Raw genomic sequence first — 21,455 nt, 5'->3', positions numbered from 1 at the left:
GGTGGTCTCAGGTCTCAGTTCTGGGTATTTAAAGGTTTCAAAGGTGGTAAGTTTCTTTTGCGTTTTCGGTCTTTTTGAAGTTGGTCAAAATGGTCAAATTTTTCGGTCAAAATGCCCATTTTGCATTGGCCTTTTTAAAGCCAATATCAAGACATCACGTGCAGCTCATTAAAATCATCCCGTACCCCTTGGCTAATCACTGACAGTCAAAACGGCTGTTCAACAGCTGTGCTATGAAGTGACCATTGAAGGTTCAAGTGACCATCCGTGACCATTTTGTCTGACAGTGAGGACACTATTGTCCACAAATAAGTTCACACATTTACTACACGCAGTGTTATTGTTGATATTTAAAGGTTTCAAAGGTGGTAAGTTTCTTTTGCGTTTTCGGTCTTTTTGAAGTTGGTCAAAATGGTCAAATTTTTCGGTCAAAATGCCCATTTTCCACTGGCCTTTTTAAAGCCAATATCAAGACATCACGTGCAGCTCATTAAAATCATCCCGTACCCCTTGGCTAATCACTGACAGTCAAAAGGGCTGTTCAACAGCTGTGCTATGAAGTGACCATTGAAGGTTCAAGTGACCATCCGTGAACATTTTGTCTGACAGCGAGGACACTATTGTCCACAAATAAGTTCACACATTTACTACACGCAGTGTTATTGTTGATATTTAAAGGTTTCAAAGGTGGTAAGTTTCTTTTGCGTTTCAGTATATATATATAAACACACTACATATATTTAATAATTTTAGCGTTTATTAATGAATGCCGCCATTCCCCCTCTTGCCCATTAGGTGAAAGTAGCGAGCACAAGCTCACAGTTACAGGTACCTGAATACCTCACTCTGCTGCCAGGTAAGTTTGGATATAATCCAGATTAGTTAGACGGGGCCTGGGCATGTTTCATTCTGACCAACACAGCATCAACTCCATTTAAATCGTTCCACCTCACCTCCCCAGTCCAGACTCAAGCACTCCCTTCCCTAATATTCATAAAAGTAGCATCTCCATCACGTGGTCCCACATTAATTTACGTTTGACCTTCGGGACACTTCATTTTGTGGCGGCCACACGTTTGGCCCCAGTGCTGCTGGCTTGGCAGAGGACCAGGCTCCGCCGCTGCTCGGAAAGGGAGGCACGACCCACGACTCTCCGTACTTATGGCGGCTTGGTGGAGAGACTGGCGGGTGGGCAGCCTCAAACAGGGTTGCGTTTCTGGACAGTTCATGTGGTCTTGGCTCTTTCCCCCAGTAATACGAGCCTGAGCTAAGCGAGCCCAAGAGGTAGCTATGGCCAGGAGCAATTGGTGTGGGGTCAAGGTGGGGAGAATAAGATCTTGCTACTCCACAGAAATCATGAGTTTCATGTCCTGAGCTCTCAGTCTTGTTCACAAGTGCACAAGACTTCCAGGGCATTCCCAAGGAATCCTCGACCCGATCTGTGGGAGTCGGCCCTGATTCTGTTGCATCCACTGCAAACGTCGGTGACGGAATCGAATGAGCAGCTTTCTCTCTGGTCCGAACGCCCAAAGGGCAACCGGATAGACGACGACGAGGAAAGTATGGAGGGTTAGATCTCCTCCCAGGTTCAACTATAGCAAGCTTCCTGCAAGATACATTGAAAATGGTCTTCATCAAATATTTTTATATGCAGAGCAGATACAGGTGACAGCAATAGGGAAAGGACACCGCAACGTGCTGCTCACTCATATTCCCAACAAGCAATCCTCACCGGAATATCTGCTTATGGATGAAGTGCCGATGGTTGACCCTACGCCTGAAAGCATGAGATGTCTTCAAGTTCTGAAACGTGTTGTTGACATGCGAGGAGGCATTCGTCACAAACTTGAACAGGTCCTGTCCGCAGTCACGCTGCATGGTGTCGAGCGGAGTATCACCTGGATGACTCCAGTCCTGCATGTGGTTCCTCAACATTTATACACACGCTTGTACCGACCAGGTATGCAGAAAACGCCTTGAATCTTTCCCAGCCAATTCTTGCAAACCTTTGCACACCCCACATCGGCTTCCATCACTTCCACGGAATCAAAACATCCATTCACCCCTCACGGCATAATTTGTCAGCGAAAGCGGTGATGGAAAGCGAGCACAATGGTCCAAGTCAGGTTGGTGCAGACATCACTGCTGTCAAATTAAAGTTCCACCTTGCATGACAACCCACACGAGGCAGCTGAACCCAGATCCGAGGTGGAAATATGCGGTAATTGGCCTCACCGATGAAAGGTTTTCAATGCGAAGTAATAATTGATATTGGGGCCGAACAGTTAGAAAGCAGCAATAAAGCATCATTTGGTACCGTTTGACACAAAAAAAACATTCGGCCAATTGACGAGTTCCAGGGCCGCTTTGTGCACCGTGGCCGCAGCCATGGAGACGGACCTCGTCACAATCACACACCAGGACACCTTTTCTGTTGGCAAAAATCTGACGCAAACACAAGTTAGCCAAAACCGCACCTGTTCTAACAAAATACACCACACAAATATTCTGGTCAAATAATTTTATTGTGGTTATAGTATTGTACCATACATGAGAACATTGCGGTTGGATTGTCGAACCCAGCAAAACGTGACCAAGTCCATTCCCTGACAGCAGTGCTCGGTTTTTGACGCATGCATTAATCTTCACACGATGGATTAGAGACAACGTTTTTGGAAAACTATTCACAACACGAAACCCAATACGTGCAAATCCGCAAGTATTTGCCACAGTTTGAAAACGACAGTGTGCGCTGAAAGTTGGGCCCGGTGTCCAGGCGGCAGGTTACGTGCAGACAGGGCATCAAAGTGTGCTGGTCTCACTTCTGTAGCTCCTTCATGCGGTTGAGCGCACTGCCGGCCTTGAACCACTCGATCTGCGTCTCGTTGAATGTGTGGTTCAATAGCAGTTCGTCTTTGGAGCCGTCTTTGTGATGGACAACACATCCGATGGTCTATAGAGGGTGACAAACAAGTAACCGAGTGCAGGACTCTGGGTTAATATACATTTCAAACAATAAAAGGTGGGAAAAAATAATACAACACACACACACACACACACACACACACACACACACACACACACACACACACACACACACACACACACACACACACACACACACACACACACACACACACACTATTATCCATAGGTGATTGTGTCTCTCTGTGATACATCTGTCCAGGGGAGTGGCTTCACCCAGTCTGGGAGGGGCTTCAAAAACAAATATCCACCATTTTGTTTACTCGCATAGCTTTGAGGCCTCTTTTGTTAGGCCAGCGGTGTCTTGCTCTCTCTCACAGTTTTATTTCAACTCTAATTCGATATCTCATTTCATTTTTCACAGTCGCTAACATGGTTTTAGCCTCAAAAAAAAAAAAACAGAAGGAAAATTCGATGAAAGTTTCCGTTTATAGAACGAAATGATTTTTCAAAGGCCTGTAATAAAGGCCATTCATTGAGTCACCCTCACAATTCTATCTCGAATTCACCATCTGATTTCATTTTTATCGATGGTTTTAGACTCAGTTTCAGCAATAATTGAGAAAATAAACGCATAAACGGGAATCGGGAAATTGCCGAGATATATTAAATAATCGTGGCTTTTCGCGGCTCGATATATCTTACACCACCCAAGTACACAGACAGGAAATTGCCGAGATTTATGAAGAATTTGCGTCGGACATTTCCATCGTCACGATTAAATGTTTAACTTATACGTAGTCAACAAGGTTGGGAGAGGGGCGAAGCTTAGTTCACATATCGCCACAGATGGAAAATTGCCGAGATAGTGTGTGTGTGTGTGCGTGTGTGTGTGTGTGTGTGTGTAGGTAAAAGCAGGGAGGATAGAGAGGAAGGTAGGGGCAGGGAGGATAGAGAGGGAGGTAGGGGCAGGGAGGATAGAGGGGGAGGTAGGGGCAGGGAGGATAGAGGGGGAGGTAGGGGCAGGGAGGATAGAGGGGGAGGTAGGGGCAGGGAGGATAGAGGGGGAGGTAGGGGCAGGGAGGATAGAGAAGGAGGTCGGGGCAGGGAGGATAGAGAGGGAGGTAGGGGCAGGGAGGATAGAGGAGGAGGTAGGGGCAGGAGGGATAGAGAGGGAGGTAGGGGCAGGGAGGCTAGGGAGGGAGATATATATATATATATATATATATATATATATATATATATATATATACTCAAAGGCAAAAGTTATTGTGACACACAAACAACAAACAGAATCAGTGTTAAACTTTTACTGCCGCGAATGAAATGTTATTACATGGAAAGACAAATGTTTCAAGGTATGGTAATGATCAACAGTCCATAAGAACAGCACACCTGGCATATGCAAATGAACCACAACACAAGAGGGGGTTCACAAGCAAGTTCACACGGTCAGTAGCGAGTGTGTCCACCTTGTGCATCGATGCAGGCCTGGCACCCTCGCCTCATTGAGGCCACTAAACGTCGATGAAAGTCCTGGGGAAGATCATTCCATATCCGAGGAAGGATTTGGCAGAGTTCCTGCAGCGTTGTTGGGGGGATTCGGATGACGTCGTAAACGTCGCTCCATTTCATCCCAGACGTGTTCAATTGGTGACAAATCAGGGGATCTTGCGGGCCAGGGTAACACATTAACATTGTTCTGATTAAGATACAGCTGTACAACTCGAGTAGCGTGTGGTCTGCTCCACTGGAGACGTCGACGTCGATGTTCTGGCGTCAGAATTGGCCGTCGGGCTGGGCGTCTTGCAAGGATGCCGTAGACGCGTGGACGTCGTCGAACTGTTCTCGCAGATGCACCTCTGTTGCCAGGTATGGTACGGGCTGTAAGGGTTGCTGGCTGGAACCTGTATCGGAGGTGCGTGGTTCGAATGCATCGGTCTTGACATGGCGTCGTTACTGGTGGGCGGCCACTACAGGGACGGTCTATAACTTGATTGTTTTGCTGAAAACGTCGCCATAGGTGCCAAATGGTGTTTCTATGGACGTTGAATCGACGAGCAACGTCACGCTGCGAGGTACCAGACTGAAGCATACCTATAGCTCTCCATCAGTCATTTTCCCCAAGGCGTGGCATGTCGAACTTGTTCCAGAACGATGAATAGAGGTGTTTTTCTTACTTCTGCACTTCTTAAGACTGCATTGAGTGGAAATGATAAGCGTCTGGTTGTCTGGCCTTTTGAAGTGAACATTGCTGGCCATTTTTCTCGAATATGTCATGCTTCTTGCAAATTTCATGCAGTTCGAACAACAACTGCTTGGTTGCGTTTCTTAGACCATTTTAACAAACTCTTTCTCTGGTTCAAATCCAAAAATTCATTCACAAGATTAACAATGAAAAAATTCCATGTCACAATAACTTTTGCCTCTGAGTATATATATATTATATACATATGTGTGTGTATGTGTGTGTGTATATGCTTGCATGTGTGTGTGTGTGTGTGTGTGTGTGTGTGTGTGTGTGTGTGTGTGTGTGTGTATGTGTATACAGTCACGTGAAAAAGTAAGTACACCCCATGTAAAGTTTTGACTTTTTCAACATATTTCAATATACAGCTATTTGATCTTCATTTCAACAATATTGATAGATAAAGGTGATATAATCTATCTATAATTCCAGTAATCTCTGTGTGAATGTCTGTGTGTGTGTCTGTGTGTGTGTATGCGACCGCTGTTTCTCGACAACTACCGGTCCGATATACTTGAAACTTGCCAGGTATATTGCTGGGGACCCGAGGATGTGCCTTTTCAAGGTTTTAAATTAATCGGACAAGTAGTTACCGAGCTATGGCGATTTCTTTACCAAACTCCGCAAGCCGTTCGCTTTGGACCAAACCATTTCATGTAAATAGAGGGGGGGGGGGGGGGGGGGGGGGATTGTCACCGTACTCGCAAGCCGTTCGCTTTGGACCAAACCATTTCATGTAAATAGAGGGGGGGGGGATTGTCACCGTACTCGCAAGCCGTTCGCTTTGGACCAAACCATTTCATGTAAATAGAGGGGGGTGATTGTCACCGTACTCGCAAGCCGTCCGCTTTGGCTTTGCGAATGGACCAAACCATTTCATGTAAATAGAGGGGGGGGGGGGGGGGGGATATAATTTTAGATATATATATAGTACGGGCATGCCCTAGTATAACAAATATCATGAAACATTTACATTTTGTAGTCCATTGAAAAATTTAAATAAACATAAATGCAAATTTCTCATGTGGAAAAAGTAAGTACACCCTTTGCTCTAATAGGTGGTATTGCCCCCTTTGGCAGAAGCAACCTCAAGTAGGCGTTTCTTATAACTGTCTACCAGTCTCTGACATCGACTGGGAGAAATTTTTGCCCACTCCTCCGTGCAGAATTATTTCAGCTGTGCGATGTTTGAGGGGTTTCTTGCATGCACAGCTCGTTTCAAACCCCCCCCCCCCCCCCCACAACATCTCGATGGGATTTAGATCCGGGCTTTGACTTGGCCATTCCAGAACCCTCCATTTCTTTCTTTTCAGCCATTCCTTGGTGGATTTACTGGTATGTTTAGGGTCATTGTCATGTTGCAAGGTCCACCTTCGGTTGAGCTTCAACTTCTCCGACAGATGGCCTCGCATTATCCTCAAGCACCCTCTGGTACAATGAAGAATTCATCGTGGATTACTTTATGGTGAGCTGCCCAGGCCCTGATGCAGCAAAGCTGCCCCAAACCATAATATTTCCACCACCATGCTTTACAGTTGGTATCAGGTTCTTATGGTCAAATGCTGTCTTTGGTTTTTGCCAAACATGTCTTCTGGTACTGTGGCCAAATAGCTCTACCTTTGACTCATCTGTCCAGAGCACATTGTTCCAGAAGTGCTGGTCTTTGCCTAGGTGTTCATTGGCAAACTTTAGTCTTGCCCTGATGTTCTTTCTGGACAGCAAAGGTTTCCTCCTGGCACACCTCCCATGTAGATCAAATTTGTGCAGCCTCTTTCTAATGGTAGACTCGTGCACTTTGACATCAACAGTGGCAAGAGCTACCTGTAGGTCCCGTGATGACATTCTGGGGTTCTTCGAGACTTCTTTCAGCATCTTGCGGTCTGCTCTCAGGCTGAACTTGCTGGGGCGGCCTGGCCTGAACAAGTTGGCAGTTGTTTGGAATCTTCTCCACTTGTAGATGATCTTCCGGACAGTCGAATGATTGATTTCAAATTGTTTGGAGATCTTTTTAAATCCCTTCCCAGACACGTAGGCATCTATAACCTTTTTTCTGAAGGCCTCAGAGAGCTCTTTTAATCTAGGCATGGTAACGCTGCACACTTCAACAACAAAGAGCAAACCAAACTAAATGTCTGAGATTTAAATAAGACAGGTTCCTCCAAGATCCTCTCTAACGATGTTCTAATCATTTGCACCTGCGCTGGTGCACCTGATTCTAATTTTAGGTATTTGAAGTAGTGATAAATGGAGGGGTGTACTTACTTTTTCCACATGCGAAATTTGCATTTATGTTTATTTAAATTATACAATGGACTACAAAATGTAAATGTGTCATGATATTTGTTATATTATATCACCTTTATCTATCAATATTGTTGAAATGAAGATCAAATAGCTGTATGTTGAAATATGTTGAAAAAGTCAAAACTTTACATGGGGTGTACTTACTTTTTCACGTGATTGGACATATATATATAGAATGTATGTATGTATGTATGTATGTATGTATGTATGTATGTATGTATGTATGTGTGTGTGTGTCTGTATGTATGTATGTATGTATGTATGTATGTGTATATATGTGTGTATATATATATATATGTGTGTCTGTATGTGTATGTGTGTGTGTGTGTGTGTGTACGTGTGTGTGTGTGTGTGTGTGTGTGTGTGTGTGTGTGTGTGTGTGTGTGTGTGTGTGTGTGTGTGTGTGTGAATAAGAGAGAGAATTGTGAGGAACATAAATGAGAAAAACGTGTGTGTGTGTTTGACCCACTCTCCCGTGTGTGTGTGTGTACATGTGTCCCACTCCCCCCCTCCCCCCGTGTGTGTGTGACCCGCTCCCCCCCCCCCCCCCCCGCGTGTGTGTGTGAAAAAATATTGGCACCCTTGCACTTTTTCCAAATAACACAACTTTCTCTAAAAATAAGTCGAAATTCACAAAAGTATTTGGCCTCCACAATTCTTTCTTTCACTGTTAATATTACAGAACCTTTGTTTTTGATTCAGAACTTAATATATCCCTCTAAATCAGAAAATTAAAAGAAATGGAATTGATAAAATTATTGACACCCTCGACTTAATATTTGGTAGCACAGTCTTTGGACAAAATAACTGCAGTCAAGCGCTTCCTATAGCCATGAATGAGCTTCCTCCGCCTCTCTACTGGCAGTTTGGCCCATTCTTCTTGTGCAAACTGCTCCAGTTCTCCCAGATTTGAAGGGTGCCTTCTCCCAACTGCTGTTTTCAGATCTCCCCACAGGTGTTCAATGGAATTTAGATCTGGACTCGTTGCTGGCAACTCCAGAACAGTCCAGCGTTTTGTCTTGAACCATTCCTGGTTGCTTTTTGAAGTGTTTGGGATCATTGTCCTGCTGCAAGACCTATGACCTTCGACGGAGACCCAGCTTTCTGACACTGGGTTGAACATTGCGCTCAGAATGCCTTGGTAATCTCCCGATTTCATGATGCCATGCACACACTCAAGGCACCCAGTGCCAGAGACAGCACAGCAACCTCAAAACATCACTGAACCTCCTTTATGTTTGACTGTAGGGAAGGCGCTCTTTTATTTGAAGGCTTCATTTTGTTTTCTGGAAACATAGAGATGATGTGCTTTACAAAAAAGCTCTAATTTGGTCTCATCTGTCCACAGGACATTCTCCCAGATAGATTTTGGCTTGCTCAGGTGTGTTTTTGCAAACTTCAGTTGGGCTTTCTTTTGTCTCTCTCTCTAAGCAGTGGGGTCCTCCTGGGTCTCCTACCATAGAACCCCCTTTAATTGAGTTGGCATTGGATGGTGTGAGTTCAAACTGTCATACCTTGTGTCTAAAGGTCAGCTTGAATCTCTTTGGCAGTTGATTGAGGTGCTTTCTCCACCATTTGAACAATCCTTCGCTGCAATATTCGATCAAGATTTCTCTTGCGGCCATGTACAGGGAGGTTGGCTACAGTACCATGGGCCTTAAGCTTCCTGATCACATTTCGTATGGTGGACACAGGGACATCAAGGTCTCTGGAGATGGACTTGTAGCCTGGAGATTGTCCATGCTTGGCTACAATCCTGTGTCTGACCTCCTCAGACAATTCCCTGGTTTTCTTACTTTTCTCCATGCTCATTGCGGAACACATAGTGACACAGAACAGCAGAATAACTCCTTTTCTCCATGCTCATTGTAGTACACACAGTGATACAAAACAGCAGAATAACTCCTTTTCTCCATGCTCATTGTAGTACACACAGTGATACAAAACAGCAGAATGACTCCTTTTCCCTCTTCAAACTGGTTGAATGAGTGATTTTTTATTGCAAGCACCAGCAACTCACCACAGGTAAGTTCAATTCCAAAGTAAAGGAGAATCACCTGCTTGAAATCGAATTCTTTCTAACAGCTTCTAATAGGTGCCAATAATATTGTCCAGGCCATTTTAGGATTTCTGTGTGGAATAAGCTAAGATTTAGTAATTTTTTCAGCTTTTTTTTTTGTTTTGTTCCACTGAAAACCGAAAGAAATACAAATGTGGTACCAAAAGATTTTTTAATTTCAACAATTTTCTGGGAGAAATGGTGCATTATTTGAAAGAAGTGGAAGGGTGCCAATATTTTTGGCCACGACTATGTATCTATGCAATCCTTAACAAGTATGCCACCCTCTCGTTGTACCACACGGCTCAACGTTTCGGCCAGCAACGCAGGGTTAGCCGTGCTCTGGGGTCCTCGCAAATTAAATTTAGTGAGTGGACAGAAAGTCATTTAATAAAGACCAATAGATTTGCATCATCTCTGAAAATACCAATATTAATACATGGTCATTTCAAAGTAATGATCAACATACACTGCATGGAAAAGTAAAAGGAGCCAAGAAAGATGGACGTCAGAAGACTCGTCAAAATGAGAGCTATACTTGTCTTACAAGTAAACAATGGACCACAATCTTCTTCATTCTTCCATGAGCCTTGGTCTGGTATAGAAAATAAATAAACTAAAATAAAATAAAAATAAAAATAAAATAAATAAACGAGAGCTATACTTGTCTTACAAGTAAACAATGGACCATAATCTTCTTCATTCTTCCATGAGCCTTGGTCTGGTATAGAAAATAAATAAACTAAAATAAAATAAAAATAAAAATAAAATAAATAAACGAGAGCTATACTTGCCTTACAAGTAAACAATGGACCATAATCTTCTTCATTCTTCCATGACCATGAGCCTTGGTCTGGTATAGAAAATAAATAAACTAAAATAAAATAAAAAATAAACGAGAGCTATACTTGTCTTACAAGTAAACAATGGACCATAATCTTCTTCATTCTTCCATGAGCCTTGGTCTGGTATAGAAAATAAATAAACTAAAATAAATTATAAATAAAAATAAAATAAATAAACGAGAGCTGTACTTGTCTTACAAGTAAACAATGGACCATAATCTTCTTCATTCTTCCATGAGCCTTGGTCTGGTATAGAAAATAAATAAACTAAAATAAAATATAAATAAAAATAAAATAAATAAACGAGAGCTATACTTGTCTTACAAGTAAACAATGGACCATAATCTTCTTCATTCTTCCATGAGCCTTAGTCTGGTATAGAAAATAAATAAACTAAAATAAATTATAAATAAAAATAAAATAAATAAACGAGAGCTATACTTGTCTTACAAGTAAACAATGGACCATAATCTTCTTCATTCTTCCATGAGCCTTGGTCTGGTATAGAAAATAAATAAACTAAAATAAAATATAAATAAAAATAAAATAAATAAACGAGAGCTATACTTGTCTTACAAGTAAACAATGGACCATAATCTTCTTCATTCTTCCATGAGCCTTAGTCTGGTATAGAAAATAAATAAACTGAAATAAAAAAAATAAAAAAAATAAAAAAAATAAACGAGAGCTATACTTATCTTACAAGTAAACAATTGACCATAATCTTCTTCATTCTTCCATGAGCCTTGGTCTGATATAGAAAATAAATAAACTAAAATAAAATAAAAATAAAAATAAAATAAATAAACGAGAGCTATACTTGTCTTACAAATAAACATTGGACCATAATCTTCTTCATTATTCCATGTGCCTTGGTCTGGTATAGAAAATAAATAAACACCAAACGTATAATTACGCATTACCTGGGGGATATCCAAAAATCATTTTCAGGTTTTCGTCGACTTGCTCATGAAAAACGTTAATTAATTATATTCGAGACTCCAAATGAAATTCCAAAAGGTTGAGGCACTCGAGGCAATAAAATAGGATAACACTGACTGCAGTACAAATCGAGCCACTATCTTACATGGAACCAACTCAAACGTAAAACAAATAATTATTTATAATCTGATCGTAGCAGAGCTACACATACTCCCGCACCGCCACCCCCAATTCATGGAGAAACAGCCATATAAATCACACGCATGCAGACAAACGTAAGACAACACAAGACAATTTGAGACCAGCACAGCCTGTCACCTTGGGGGAAGCGATGGAGTTTCCAAGGCCACCCTATTGCCGGGTTTTAGGAAAATAATTATAAAAATAAAGGAAAATTAATCTCTCCACCGTCCTGCCCCCATTCCCCCAAAATGGGATTCCAACCCATGGGCTTAACCATGCTCTACCCAGCAAATACTGAGCCTCAAGCAAGGCAGCAACACCGCTGAGTCTAGTCGAGACATCGGCTTTGAGATGAAACATCGGCATTTAAAACTTGAGCTCAAAATAATCACAAATGTTTTTGACTTATTACTCGGGAAATGTCAATACATTTGTCATTTATTTCCACAAAATACTATTCCAATTATAAAAATCCATTAAACTTTTCTTTTCCTTTTTTAATCATATCGCTGGAGGATTTGCCAGGAGATTACAACCCTCATGTGCAGCCATTAAATTTTTAAAAGCACACAGTACCATTTATTTGAAACCTTCAAATTAATCATTTCCCTCCCTCCCACCTCCATAGGCGTCGAGAGTCTATACTTTTGAATACCAAATTCCGAGGCTGCACATTTTTATGCAACGCGAAGATGAACAAGTGCAAACGGAACGGAAGAACAGAAATTTTAAACGCGTGCTACAAAGCACGATAAATTAGAGTACGCGTTCGGAGAACAACCTCGTAATGAACTTTATGGAGGCAAACCAGACAACACGCCGAGCATTCAAAAATAAATGAAATAAACAATGAATTCACAACCTCAGGTAGTTGTGCAAAGCAAGTGCGGTGAGAGGATGGTTAATGGAGAGGGCCTTAATCATCCACGGGCCGCAGGCTTTCAGAGCATCTTGCTGTTGACAAATTGGCACACCGCAGGCGAAGCAAAAAATTCACATTGTGTTCCGGAAGCACCATTCGAGCCTTCCTCCGTGCGACCACTAATAAATGACGTTTGACTTTGACCACAAAGACCCTCAGGACCTGACCATGCAACACAACTGTTGTGAAGTGATGGTTTGTTTACAAGTGGCATTTTAGTTCTATGGTACAGGCACTCCTCGCTATACGCAAACCAAGTTAATGCATTTTCGCCAATACGCATTTTTTCCGCTGTCATGTTTAAAGGGGTAGCGTATGTGCTGCAACCGTGAGAATGGAAGGGGAAGCGTGTGTCTTGTCAAGGACGATGAAAGGTCATTATTCCCTTATAAAGAGGAGAAATCATGCCACGCTTCATGATATTCATATAGTAACTTCCCACTGATCTCTGACACAACTAGCAAACGATGGGTGCACTTTGCATGTCGTTGCTTAAGGGCCAAGGAGCAGGTGATTTCATCCCTCATCCTTTGGAAGCCAAAATCATTAACATTGAAGCGTGGTGGGAAGCTGTCATACCTGGACATATTAGTCAGAGACACAGGTATTCTTGCAAGACACTATGGTGATCACCGAAAGGGACGTCTGGGAAGTGTTTGTGAAATCTGTGTTGGCCACGGCCTCAAGATGATGATGATGTATTTAATTAGGTTGTTTGGTTGCGTAAGGTGTCCGAACATCAGCCCCCCCTCCCCCCCCCCCCAGGAACGCATCTTCAATTTATAACACTATGTCTATGGGAAAATAGTTTTCACTATGCACATTACTTTTGTGGAGAACATCTAGTTTGTATAGCGAGGAGCGCCAGTAATTAATCCAAATGATGGTATTAAATAACTGTAACGGCACTCAGTAGAGTGCAAGAGTGCATACCTCCGCCAGGCTGAACAGTTTTTACGTTGTGCCTCCATTGGATCTGGAATCGGACCTCAACCAAAATCTAATTTGCTTGTTCTTGCCACCTACCCAACCCGTCCACCTTGTTTCGTCAGAATCCATCCACAACGTTTTGAGACATCCTGTTCACAGACAAACAAACCTTCGTGGCGGATGTAATCAGTGCAGGCTGGTGCCACCTGTAGGGCAAGCCAAGGATATTACTGAAGTAAGCTAAGCGAGTTGTCCATGACAATCTGATAGCGACCGAACATGTTCATTCCGTTGACGATGGATGTATTCATAGATCTGACCGTGGGCCAGGCAGTTGTACAGTCTTCAGTGTTTTCTTCCCATATCTCCACATCTAGCTGCTATCATCTTTGTCAAGTCAAGTAACTTATCCCTCTTGTTAAACTTGATTTTTTGTCAAAACTCACTGCCGGATGCGTTCACAGCCTTTTTACGAACTTCGGGTGTACCACGATGTAACAGAAACGAAATTTATTAATTTATTTATTTTGGCCAAAGATGAGTCGATATTCTTTCCATGGGACATGTGAGACGTTACCTTTGAAAAGCAAAATGTATTTTTGCCCTTGCACTTCAACGTACAATGATAAATATAACGCCCTGACCACCATACACATTCAATTCACGATGCAGAGAATACATTTGTACAATTCTACCAAAGGCCAAAAAATGAAAATGAAACAAAAAGCAGGGTTCCAGTTTCCCAAGCAGAAAAAAAAAAAAATTGAGACCACATTTTAATATCTTCAGTTTATGCTTTTTTTTTTTTTTCTTTAAAGTGGTGGGGTGGGGAGAGAGGTCACAATAATAGGGTCCAGCTGTTGTACGCAGCATATGCATGAATATATCTTCAGAATCCATAAGTACTCCACCTTCTCGTTGTACCATATGGCCTAACGTTTCGGCCAGCAACACAGGGTTAGCTGTGCCTCTACTAGCTGTTGTCAAAATAAAATTTCCTGTTAACATACTCCCAGATATACCTGTGGTGAGCCTAATCAGTCGACCAATCACAAAGCTGTTTTTGCAAGACCTCTTGACATTATGCCAATTTTACCATCAGCCAATGGCAAGCTTGATATGTATGTATGTACCGCAGGTTGTCAGCATATAAGTCGATGTGGAGTACTGTCGCACCCCGACATTTGCAGGGGATACGTTCCTGGAAAATGGCACGAATGTCGAATCGATGAATGTGGGGTCATTGTTTCAATGGGAAAGGGGGGGGGGGGGAGGGACAGGTTCCTGGTGGTTCGTGATTCATAAAGGAAATTAAAAAATGCCGTGAAAAAAACCCCACGAATATGCCCGCAAAACAAAACAAAACACAAATACGTGAAGCACAGGGCTGCAAAATGTAGAAGCAGGTCAGAAAAACCGTGAATACCCCTACGAAAAGAATTTGAATCGCATGGTTGCACACTTAGAGGCTTTATGTGTGATGCATGGAAGACGTTTTTAGAACTGTAATATGCACAGCTGGTGGGAAATGGTTTATGTGTAGCTGGAAGTGGTTTTATGTATGACGCATGAAAGATGCTTTTAGAAGTGTGGGATTTTTTTGTGCCCACGAAAAACCGTGAATACACGGGGCACAGGGTCGTGAATGTAGAAGTAGGTCCCATTTTATCAACCGCGTATAGGCGGGGTCCGCGGAATGTCGGGGTCCGACTGTATAAGTCGATTTGGTAATTATCTCATTTTTCTTTCCTTCATTCCATAGGTAAGTCGATTTGGAATACAAGACAAAACAAAATCAACTATGGTAGTTAGCAAAACTGCCGAGATGAATGAAGATGAAGAACAATCGAGATGTTAATTCCTCCCTGACATTCACAACACATCACTGCCTTACCTACACTTCTTCCAGGGTCATGAATATTAATGAGCGGTTTTGTGCATTTTATCTGAAATACTTAGTGGGACAAACTTTCTGATCCAGTAGGACTGTAAATAGTTTTTCAACAAGTTTGTTATCATATAGAAGTACAGTCCACCTCGACCCCGGCATTCACGGGGGGTACATTCTTGGAAAATGCTGCAAAAGTCAGAACTGCGAATGTGGGGGCATGGTTTCAATGTAAAAAGGGGGGATAGATTCTGGGCATTTCAAAATCCACGAATGGCGAGGCAAATTCCACAAATTTTGAGGCATTATTTCAGTGGGGAAAAAGGGAGACAGCCAAGTGCCCTAATAGACCCAGTGGAGTGTTTTCATTCTGCACAGTAACTCGCGGGGGATGACGTGTTATGCAGCTGGTGGAATATCCCATGAAGCAATGTTCACCATGTGAATGGCGGGATATCCCACAAAGCTTGCTTATAGCATGGCTAAGATATTTTTTGTGGTCACTAAAAGCCGTGAAAACGCGAATCGCAGGGCTGTGAATGTAGAAGCCAGTCATGCTCGTGGCTCGTGTAAATTTTTTTTTTTACGCCCGCAAAAAAAAACGCGAATTCGCAGGACATATGGCTGTGATTATAGAAGCATGTCGCAATTTATCAACCGCGAATATGTGGGGTCCCCAAATTTTGGGAACACACATGGCAGGGTCGAGGTGTATTTAAAACAAGCCACAGACATCATTATCAGCACTGGCTCAGAGCACAGGACATTTTATCACAGTTCATGACTCCTTAATAAATAGCCCAAAGTGGGTCGACGGTCATCTCTTGAGGGTGTAGTTCAGACCCCTACTGATTTGGCGGAACCCTCTGGAAAGCTCCTAATCTGACATTGAAAAACCTAAGATGGAGCGATCCTGTGGACCAGAGTAAGAAGGGCTGTATCGGGTTTCAGAGCAATCAGTTGGTAAATAAGGGACGAGTGTGGCTCCGAAGTTTGAGGCAAACACACACACACACACACACACACACACACACACACACACACACACACACACACACACACACACACACACACACACACACACACACACACACACACACACACACACACACACACCTATATATATATATATATATATTTTTTTTTTTTTTTTGCGGTTTTAGAACCCACACTTGTGTAAATATGACATCACTTGTAAATATGACATTAAAGGTTAAAGGTAGCACCCCTAGGTAGTCCACAAGCAACACGTAGGACACCATAGAACTCAGTTATTTCATTATTATGTGTTTTAGATAAGGCCATGTTTCCAATAGTTGAATCTGCGTTGCATCAATTAAATAAGAGTAGGTCCCCAATCCAATTCCGGCCATTTTGCCAACCTCTCTCTCCCAGCGACGCCATTACGCGCCTCTGCCAGCAGCAGCCACCTCAGCGCTCGCTCAAGCTGCCATTAACCATGCGGTCAGGCCCGAGGAAACAAGGGGCGGAACGCCAAGAACAAGGTGTGGCCTGTGAACCAGCCGTCAAAGGCGTGGCCGGTAAGCCCTCACCAGCCAACCAGGGCTGAGGGAATATCACCGACAGGCGTGGCTTTATGAAGCGCGGAGTGATCTTGGCTCGCATGATATAAGCGTGAACGCAAAGCCCTTTCACAGGACTTACGCGGTGTTGGAGGCACGCACATTTGCAAAGGACTTATTCAGCGGCGCCCATGAAAAAGGATTTATTCGGCGGCGCTCAGGCGAGAGGACTTACACGGAGTTGAAGGCGTGCGCATTACCGAGAAGACTGATCCAGGAGCGCACATTTGCGAAGGAGAGATACGGCAGCGCTCGCATTGCGAAAGATTTATACGGCAGCGCTCGCATTGAAAGAACAATTGGAAGAAGGGCGCGCTTGTTAAGAGAACCTTGGAGAGGGTGCGTTTGGCACTAGCGTGCACTTATTACGTACGCTGCGGGACACCAGCCTTCCCCCCGCTATATATAAGGTCCGCTCGCGTCCAACTACGCGCGGAGCTGCCTGCCGGGTTTTGCCCGCTGGACTGAAGCCGACTGGAGCCGGACCCTCTACCTGAACCTTCCACCCTACCAGCTACAATCCCCGTGTGAGTGTGTATGTTTGTCCTGGGGTATTAAGTAAGACTGCAATAAGACTGCCCTGTGTGCTGCTTCTTCCTCTTCCTCTTGTACATCCTTTTGTTTCCTCTTCTTTCTGTACATTTGTAATAAACCCATCTTTGTTCTTCCTATACTCTGGTTTCCTCTTGTCCGATCGCATCCGTCATTTCTATCATTGGGTAAACGTAGCACGATTGGCACCGCTAGAATCGGGTTTAGTCATTGTTAACGGCTCGGATCGCGGATTGCTATCCGCTCGGCATTTCCCAACTTATCCGTGGTTCGAGCGGGAGTTATTCCCTCGTTTCTGGCTGGGGTTAGTACTTAGGTAGCAGCGAACCCCTAGGCCTAGCAAACCCTACCTAACGCCGTGCCGGGAAGGACGTTATAACTTCCAAGGACGTGGGTCGGCCAGATGAAAGACAAGGGGATTAACCCCCCCTCCCCCCCCCCTTGATAAGGGGAGCGCCGACGTCCGAGATCCGTAACAATATATATATATATATACATACATACATGCACAAACAAAATATATATATATACAAACAAGACAGGCCAACATATGACGAAAATTGAAAAACGAAAATTGAAAACAGACATGACAAAATTTTTTTTTTTTAAATATGATGAAAAAAGAAAATCCAAATTTAGTCACAACAAAGACAGACAAACAGACAGACAGAAGTGAAAACATTACCTCCGCCACCAAATTTTGTGTTCTGTAAAAGGTTCTGGCCTATAAAGAATGGGGAATGCTTCAAGTATAGCAGTAAAGAGCCCTAAAATAGCTTTGGCACAGTCACATCTTTCATCACCACAATTGTTATAGAGGACAGGTGATATGTGCTCCTTTAATGTCTACAGGGCAGATGCAGATGTCCCTTCCTACCCCGGTAATAAAACAAAGCATGAAATGACACAATGTAAGGCTTTGTGCAACAAAGTGCAGTGCGTTGGGAGCAAGTACACAAATAAGAATTCGGCATTTTGATGATAAGTTCTCCACGGATGCATGTGATTTACATAGTATCCTCCTCCAGGATCCTCAGGAGTGAATAAAAATAGGACCACTGGACCTGTAGCTTATCTGGGCCTTGGCCTAATGTTGTAATCTAAATTTGGTGGCATTCTGACTGGAGAAGAAGATTATGAAGGAATTTGCAAGATTTTCGCAAAAATTGACTGAATCGGCCATTTTGACACTTCTGGTCATGTGATTGGCGTGAATGAATGAATGAATGATCGTTTTAAGGCCATTTTCCCTGCTAGAGCGGGGGTTAGCCTTGCGGGCCCCATGACAATCATGGTTCCCTGTTTGAGGGAATGTTTTTATGGCCGGATGCTCTTTCTGACGCCAACCCTTGGTCACGCTCTTACGATGCGCAGGGATACGGTGTACCTATTCTAAATCGGGGTACACACCGTGACCATTCATCCCAGCAAGCTGGTACTCAATTTGCCGACCTCAGAAGGATGACAGGCTGTCAACCCCCCTGGCGTTAATTCAGCGATCGACCGGATTCAAACCCAGGATCCTAGGATCCCAAGCCGGCACCCTAACCGCTAAGCCAACACCAGGATTGGCGTGACCTCCGCAATTTAACATCCCTACCCAGGCCTAATATTGTAACACAAATTTGGTAGCATTCTGACCAGTTGGTTTGAATAAAAAGATTTTTGAAGGAATTTACTAAGTCCGCCATTTTGACACAAGCCTGGTGTTGGTTTAGCGGTTAGGGTGCCGGCTTGGGATCCTAGGATCCTGGAATCCCAGTCGATCGCTGAATTAACGCCATGGGGGTTGACTCAGTCTGTCATCCTTCCGAGGTCAGCAAATTGAGTACCAGCTCACTGGTAATTCCCTGTGTGTCACAAGAGGTGATTAACAGGGTTGGCGGCAGAAAGGGCATCCGGCCATAAAACATTGCTTCAAAAAGGGGACCACGGTGCTCGAAAAAGGCCAACCCCTGCTCTGCGGGGAAAAATGGCCTCTAAAGGTGGTTCTTCTTCTTTCGCCATTTTGACACACTTCCGGTCACATGACCGGAACAAGCTTTGCAATCCCCATTACCAGTCAGAAGCGAGACCTTGCTGCCAAATTTCAGCCGGATCGACCCAGCGGTTTGGCCGGAAAGTCGAAATAGGAGACTGAGAGATGGTGCACGATGACAATACCTTATATGGAATTCAAAATCCAGATCAGCTAATAATAATCTGCACATTCACCTAGTCAAAATATTCTCAACAAGAGTACAAGATATCTTTCTTAAAAACAAAACAAATACAAAACAAAAAACAAGAGTCAAGACTCCTTGAACAGCCAAATGAGGTCATACGCTGAAGCTCACCACACATCAGAAACAACATCCTAGAAGGCCTTGCTTCATCCTGCTTGTGTCGTGGAACCCTAACATCTGAACCAAGCTACTTTGGGTCATTATGATAGTCATACAGAGCGACTGGCACACAGTGATTGAAAGCAAGGATAAACCAAAGCATATCCGAATTTGAAGAGCAGTTCAACCAGATCGGAACAAACGCGTAAGCAAAATGGAACATTTTAGAATTCTGGAACATCTGGCAGACAACGTTGTGCATCAGTGTAGATTGTGTGGGCATTTTATACTGCTTGCCTGGAGTGACACCACCTTACATACAGCGATGGGAGTGTTGCTACTCCCCATCCCCCTCCATAGCATTTTGCAAGTTAAAATATTTCCAGTTATCATCTTTGGCTGGAGGAGTGGGTGGTGGGGATTTGTTATTTTGTCCTTGTGTTTGGCCATTTTGTACGTAACACGCATGCACGCACGCACGCACACTGAGGTGAGGGGAGTCAAAATAAAATAAACGCCAATTACGATTTTTTTCAAAAATGCTGAGGAATGAAATAAGTTGCTATTTTCATCACAAAATAACAAGTGACTACATGATTGCATGACATACTATGAATCACTAATTTGACATATTTTTGCCGAATTCACTTTATAAACTATGCAGTGTTGAATTAATGTACGTACTCCGAAATTGGCGGGTTTTTTGGACCACTCAGTATATATACACAAAGAATTAAGTTAAGCACCCCTACACAACGAATTAAGGTAAGCACCCCCTAATATATATTCTTTGTGTATATGTATACATTGGCATATATTCTAAGGTATGTGAGATCAAATAATGATTGGTATGACATTAGCAATTATCCATTGATGAAATTGAGTGATCAAAGTTAAAAAAAGTGATTGGTTGAGTCAGTGATCCGATCACGTGGGTCCTACACACGTTATTGACGCAAAGATCGCTAGAGGTCTTCTCAGAACAATGACTGTACGTTAGAAAACATAAACGTCATCCACACTGTCCGTGATGGACCTATAGCTCCATACTTAAATTGAGGTGAAAATATGCCTAAAATTCCCAAAAAATTTCACCTTAAATTATTCAGAATAAAATATTGAAAACGGCATGATTGTTATGTTTTTATGTGACCATAATATCACTTCTCCAGAAAATATAGCAATATCATGGGTATATTACACTGTTTTGACGACAACAAACTTGTAATGTGCGAGGTTGTAAAAAAACGGGGGGGGGGGTGCTTAACTTAATTATTTGTGTATATTATCTGGTTCCATCAAATCATGTCCGATTTCTGGTTTAACGATAAAATTTCTCCAAACATCCCTATCCTGCACTGCTCCTCGAAGCTCTGACGGAAACAGCGTAGTCGCAGTCTTTTCTCCATCCATCCAGCACATACAAGGTCTGCCTCTTCCCCTTCTTCCCTCAACTATTACCCAGCATGGTTGACTTCTCCAAACTCGTTTGCTGCACACATGTGTCCAAAGTATGACAGTTTTCGTTTTAGCATCAGTGCTTCTAATGTACAGGGTGATCTAATTTATTCAAGGACTGATTTCTTTTATTTTTCTTACATTCCATGGAATTTTTAACATCCATTTCCAACATCACATTTCAAAACTGTCAATCTCCTTCCATGTCTATGACTCACATCCATACATTACAAATGTAAATACCAGACTATTCACAAGCCTACTCTTAGTTTGTTTTGTCACATCTTTAGTC

The 21,455-nt window shown here is 42.9% G+C and overlaps 1 protein-coding gene across 1 annotated transcript in view; it reads right to left on the bottom strand.

Moving 5' to 3' along the window:
* Nucleotides 1–2,506: 2,506 nt before the first annotated feature.
* The window catches only part of ACO2 (aconitase 2), a 78,380-nt gene continuing 59,431 nt past the window's right edge, over nucleotides 2,507–21,455 (bottom strand). Inside the window, exon 18 of the mRNA XM_068116039.2 lies at nucleotides 2,507–2,953. Within this exon, the coding sequence (XP_067972140.2) occupies nucleotides 2,819–2,953 (135 nt within the window). The 3' untranslated portion in view covers nucleotides 2,507–2,818. The remainder of the gene's footprint in view (nucleotides 2,954–21,455) is intronic.

Source organism: Myxine glutinosa, chromosome 5 (assembly GCF_964187855.1).
Source record: "Myxine glutinosa chromosome 5, kmMyxGlut1.1, whole genome shotgun sequence".
Taxonomy (NCBI): Eukaryota; Metazoa; Chordata; class Myxini; order Myxiniformes; family Myxinidae; genus Myxine; species Myxine glutinosa.
This window is presented reverse-complemented; position numbering and strand designations above follow the sequence as displayed.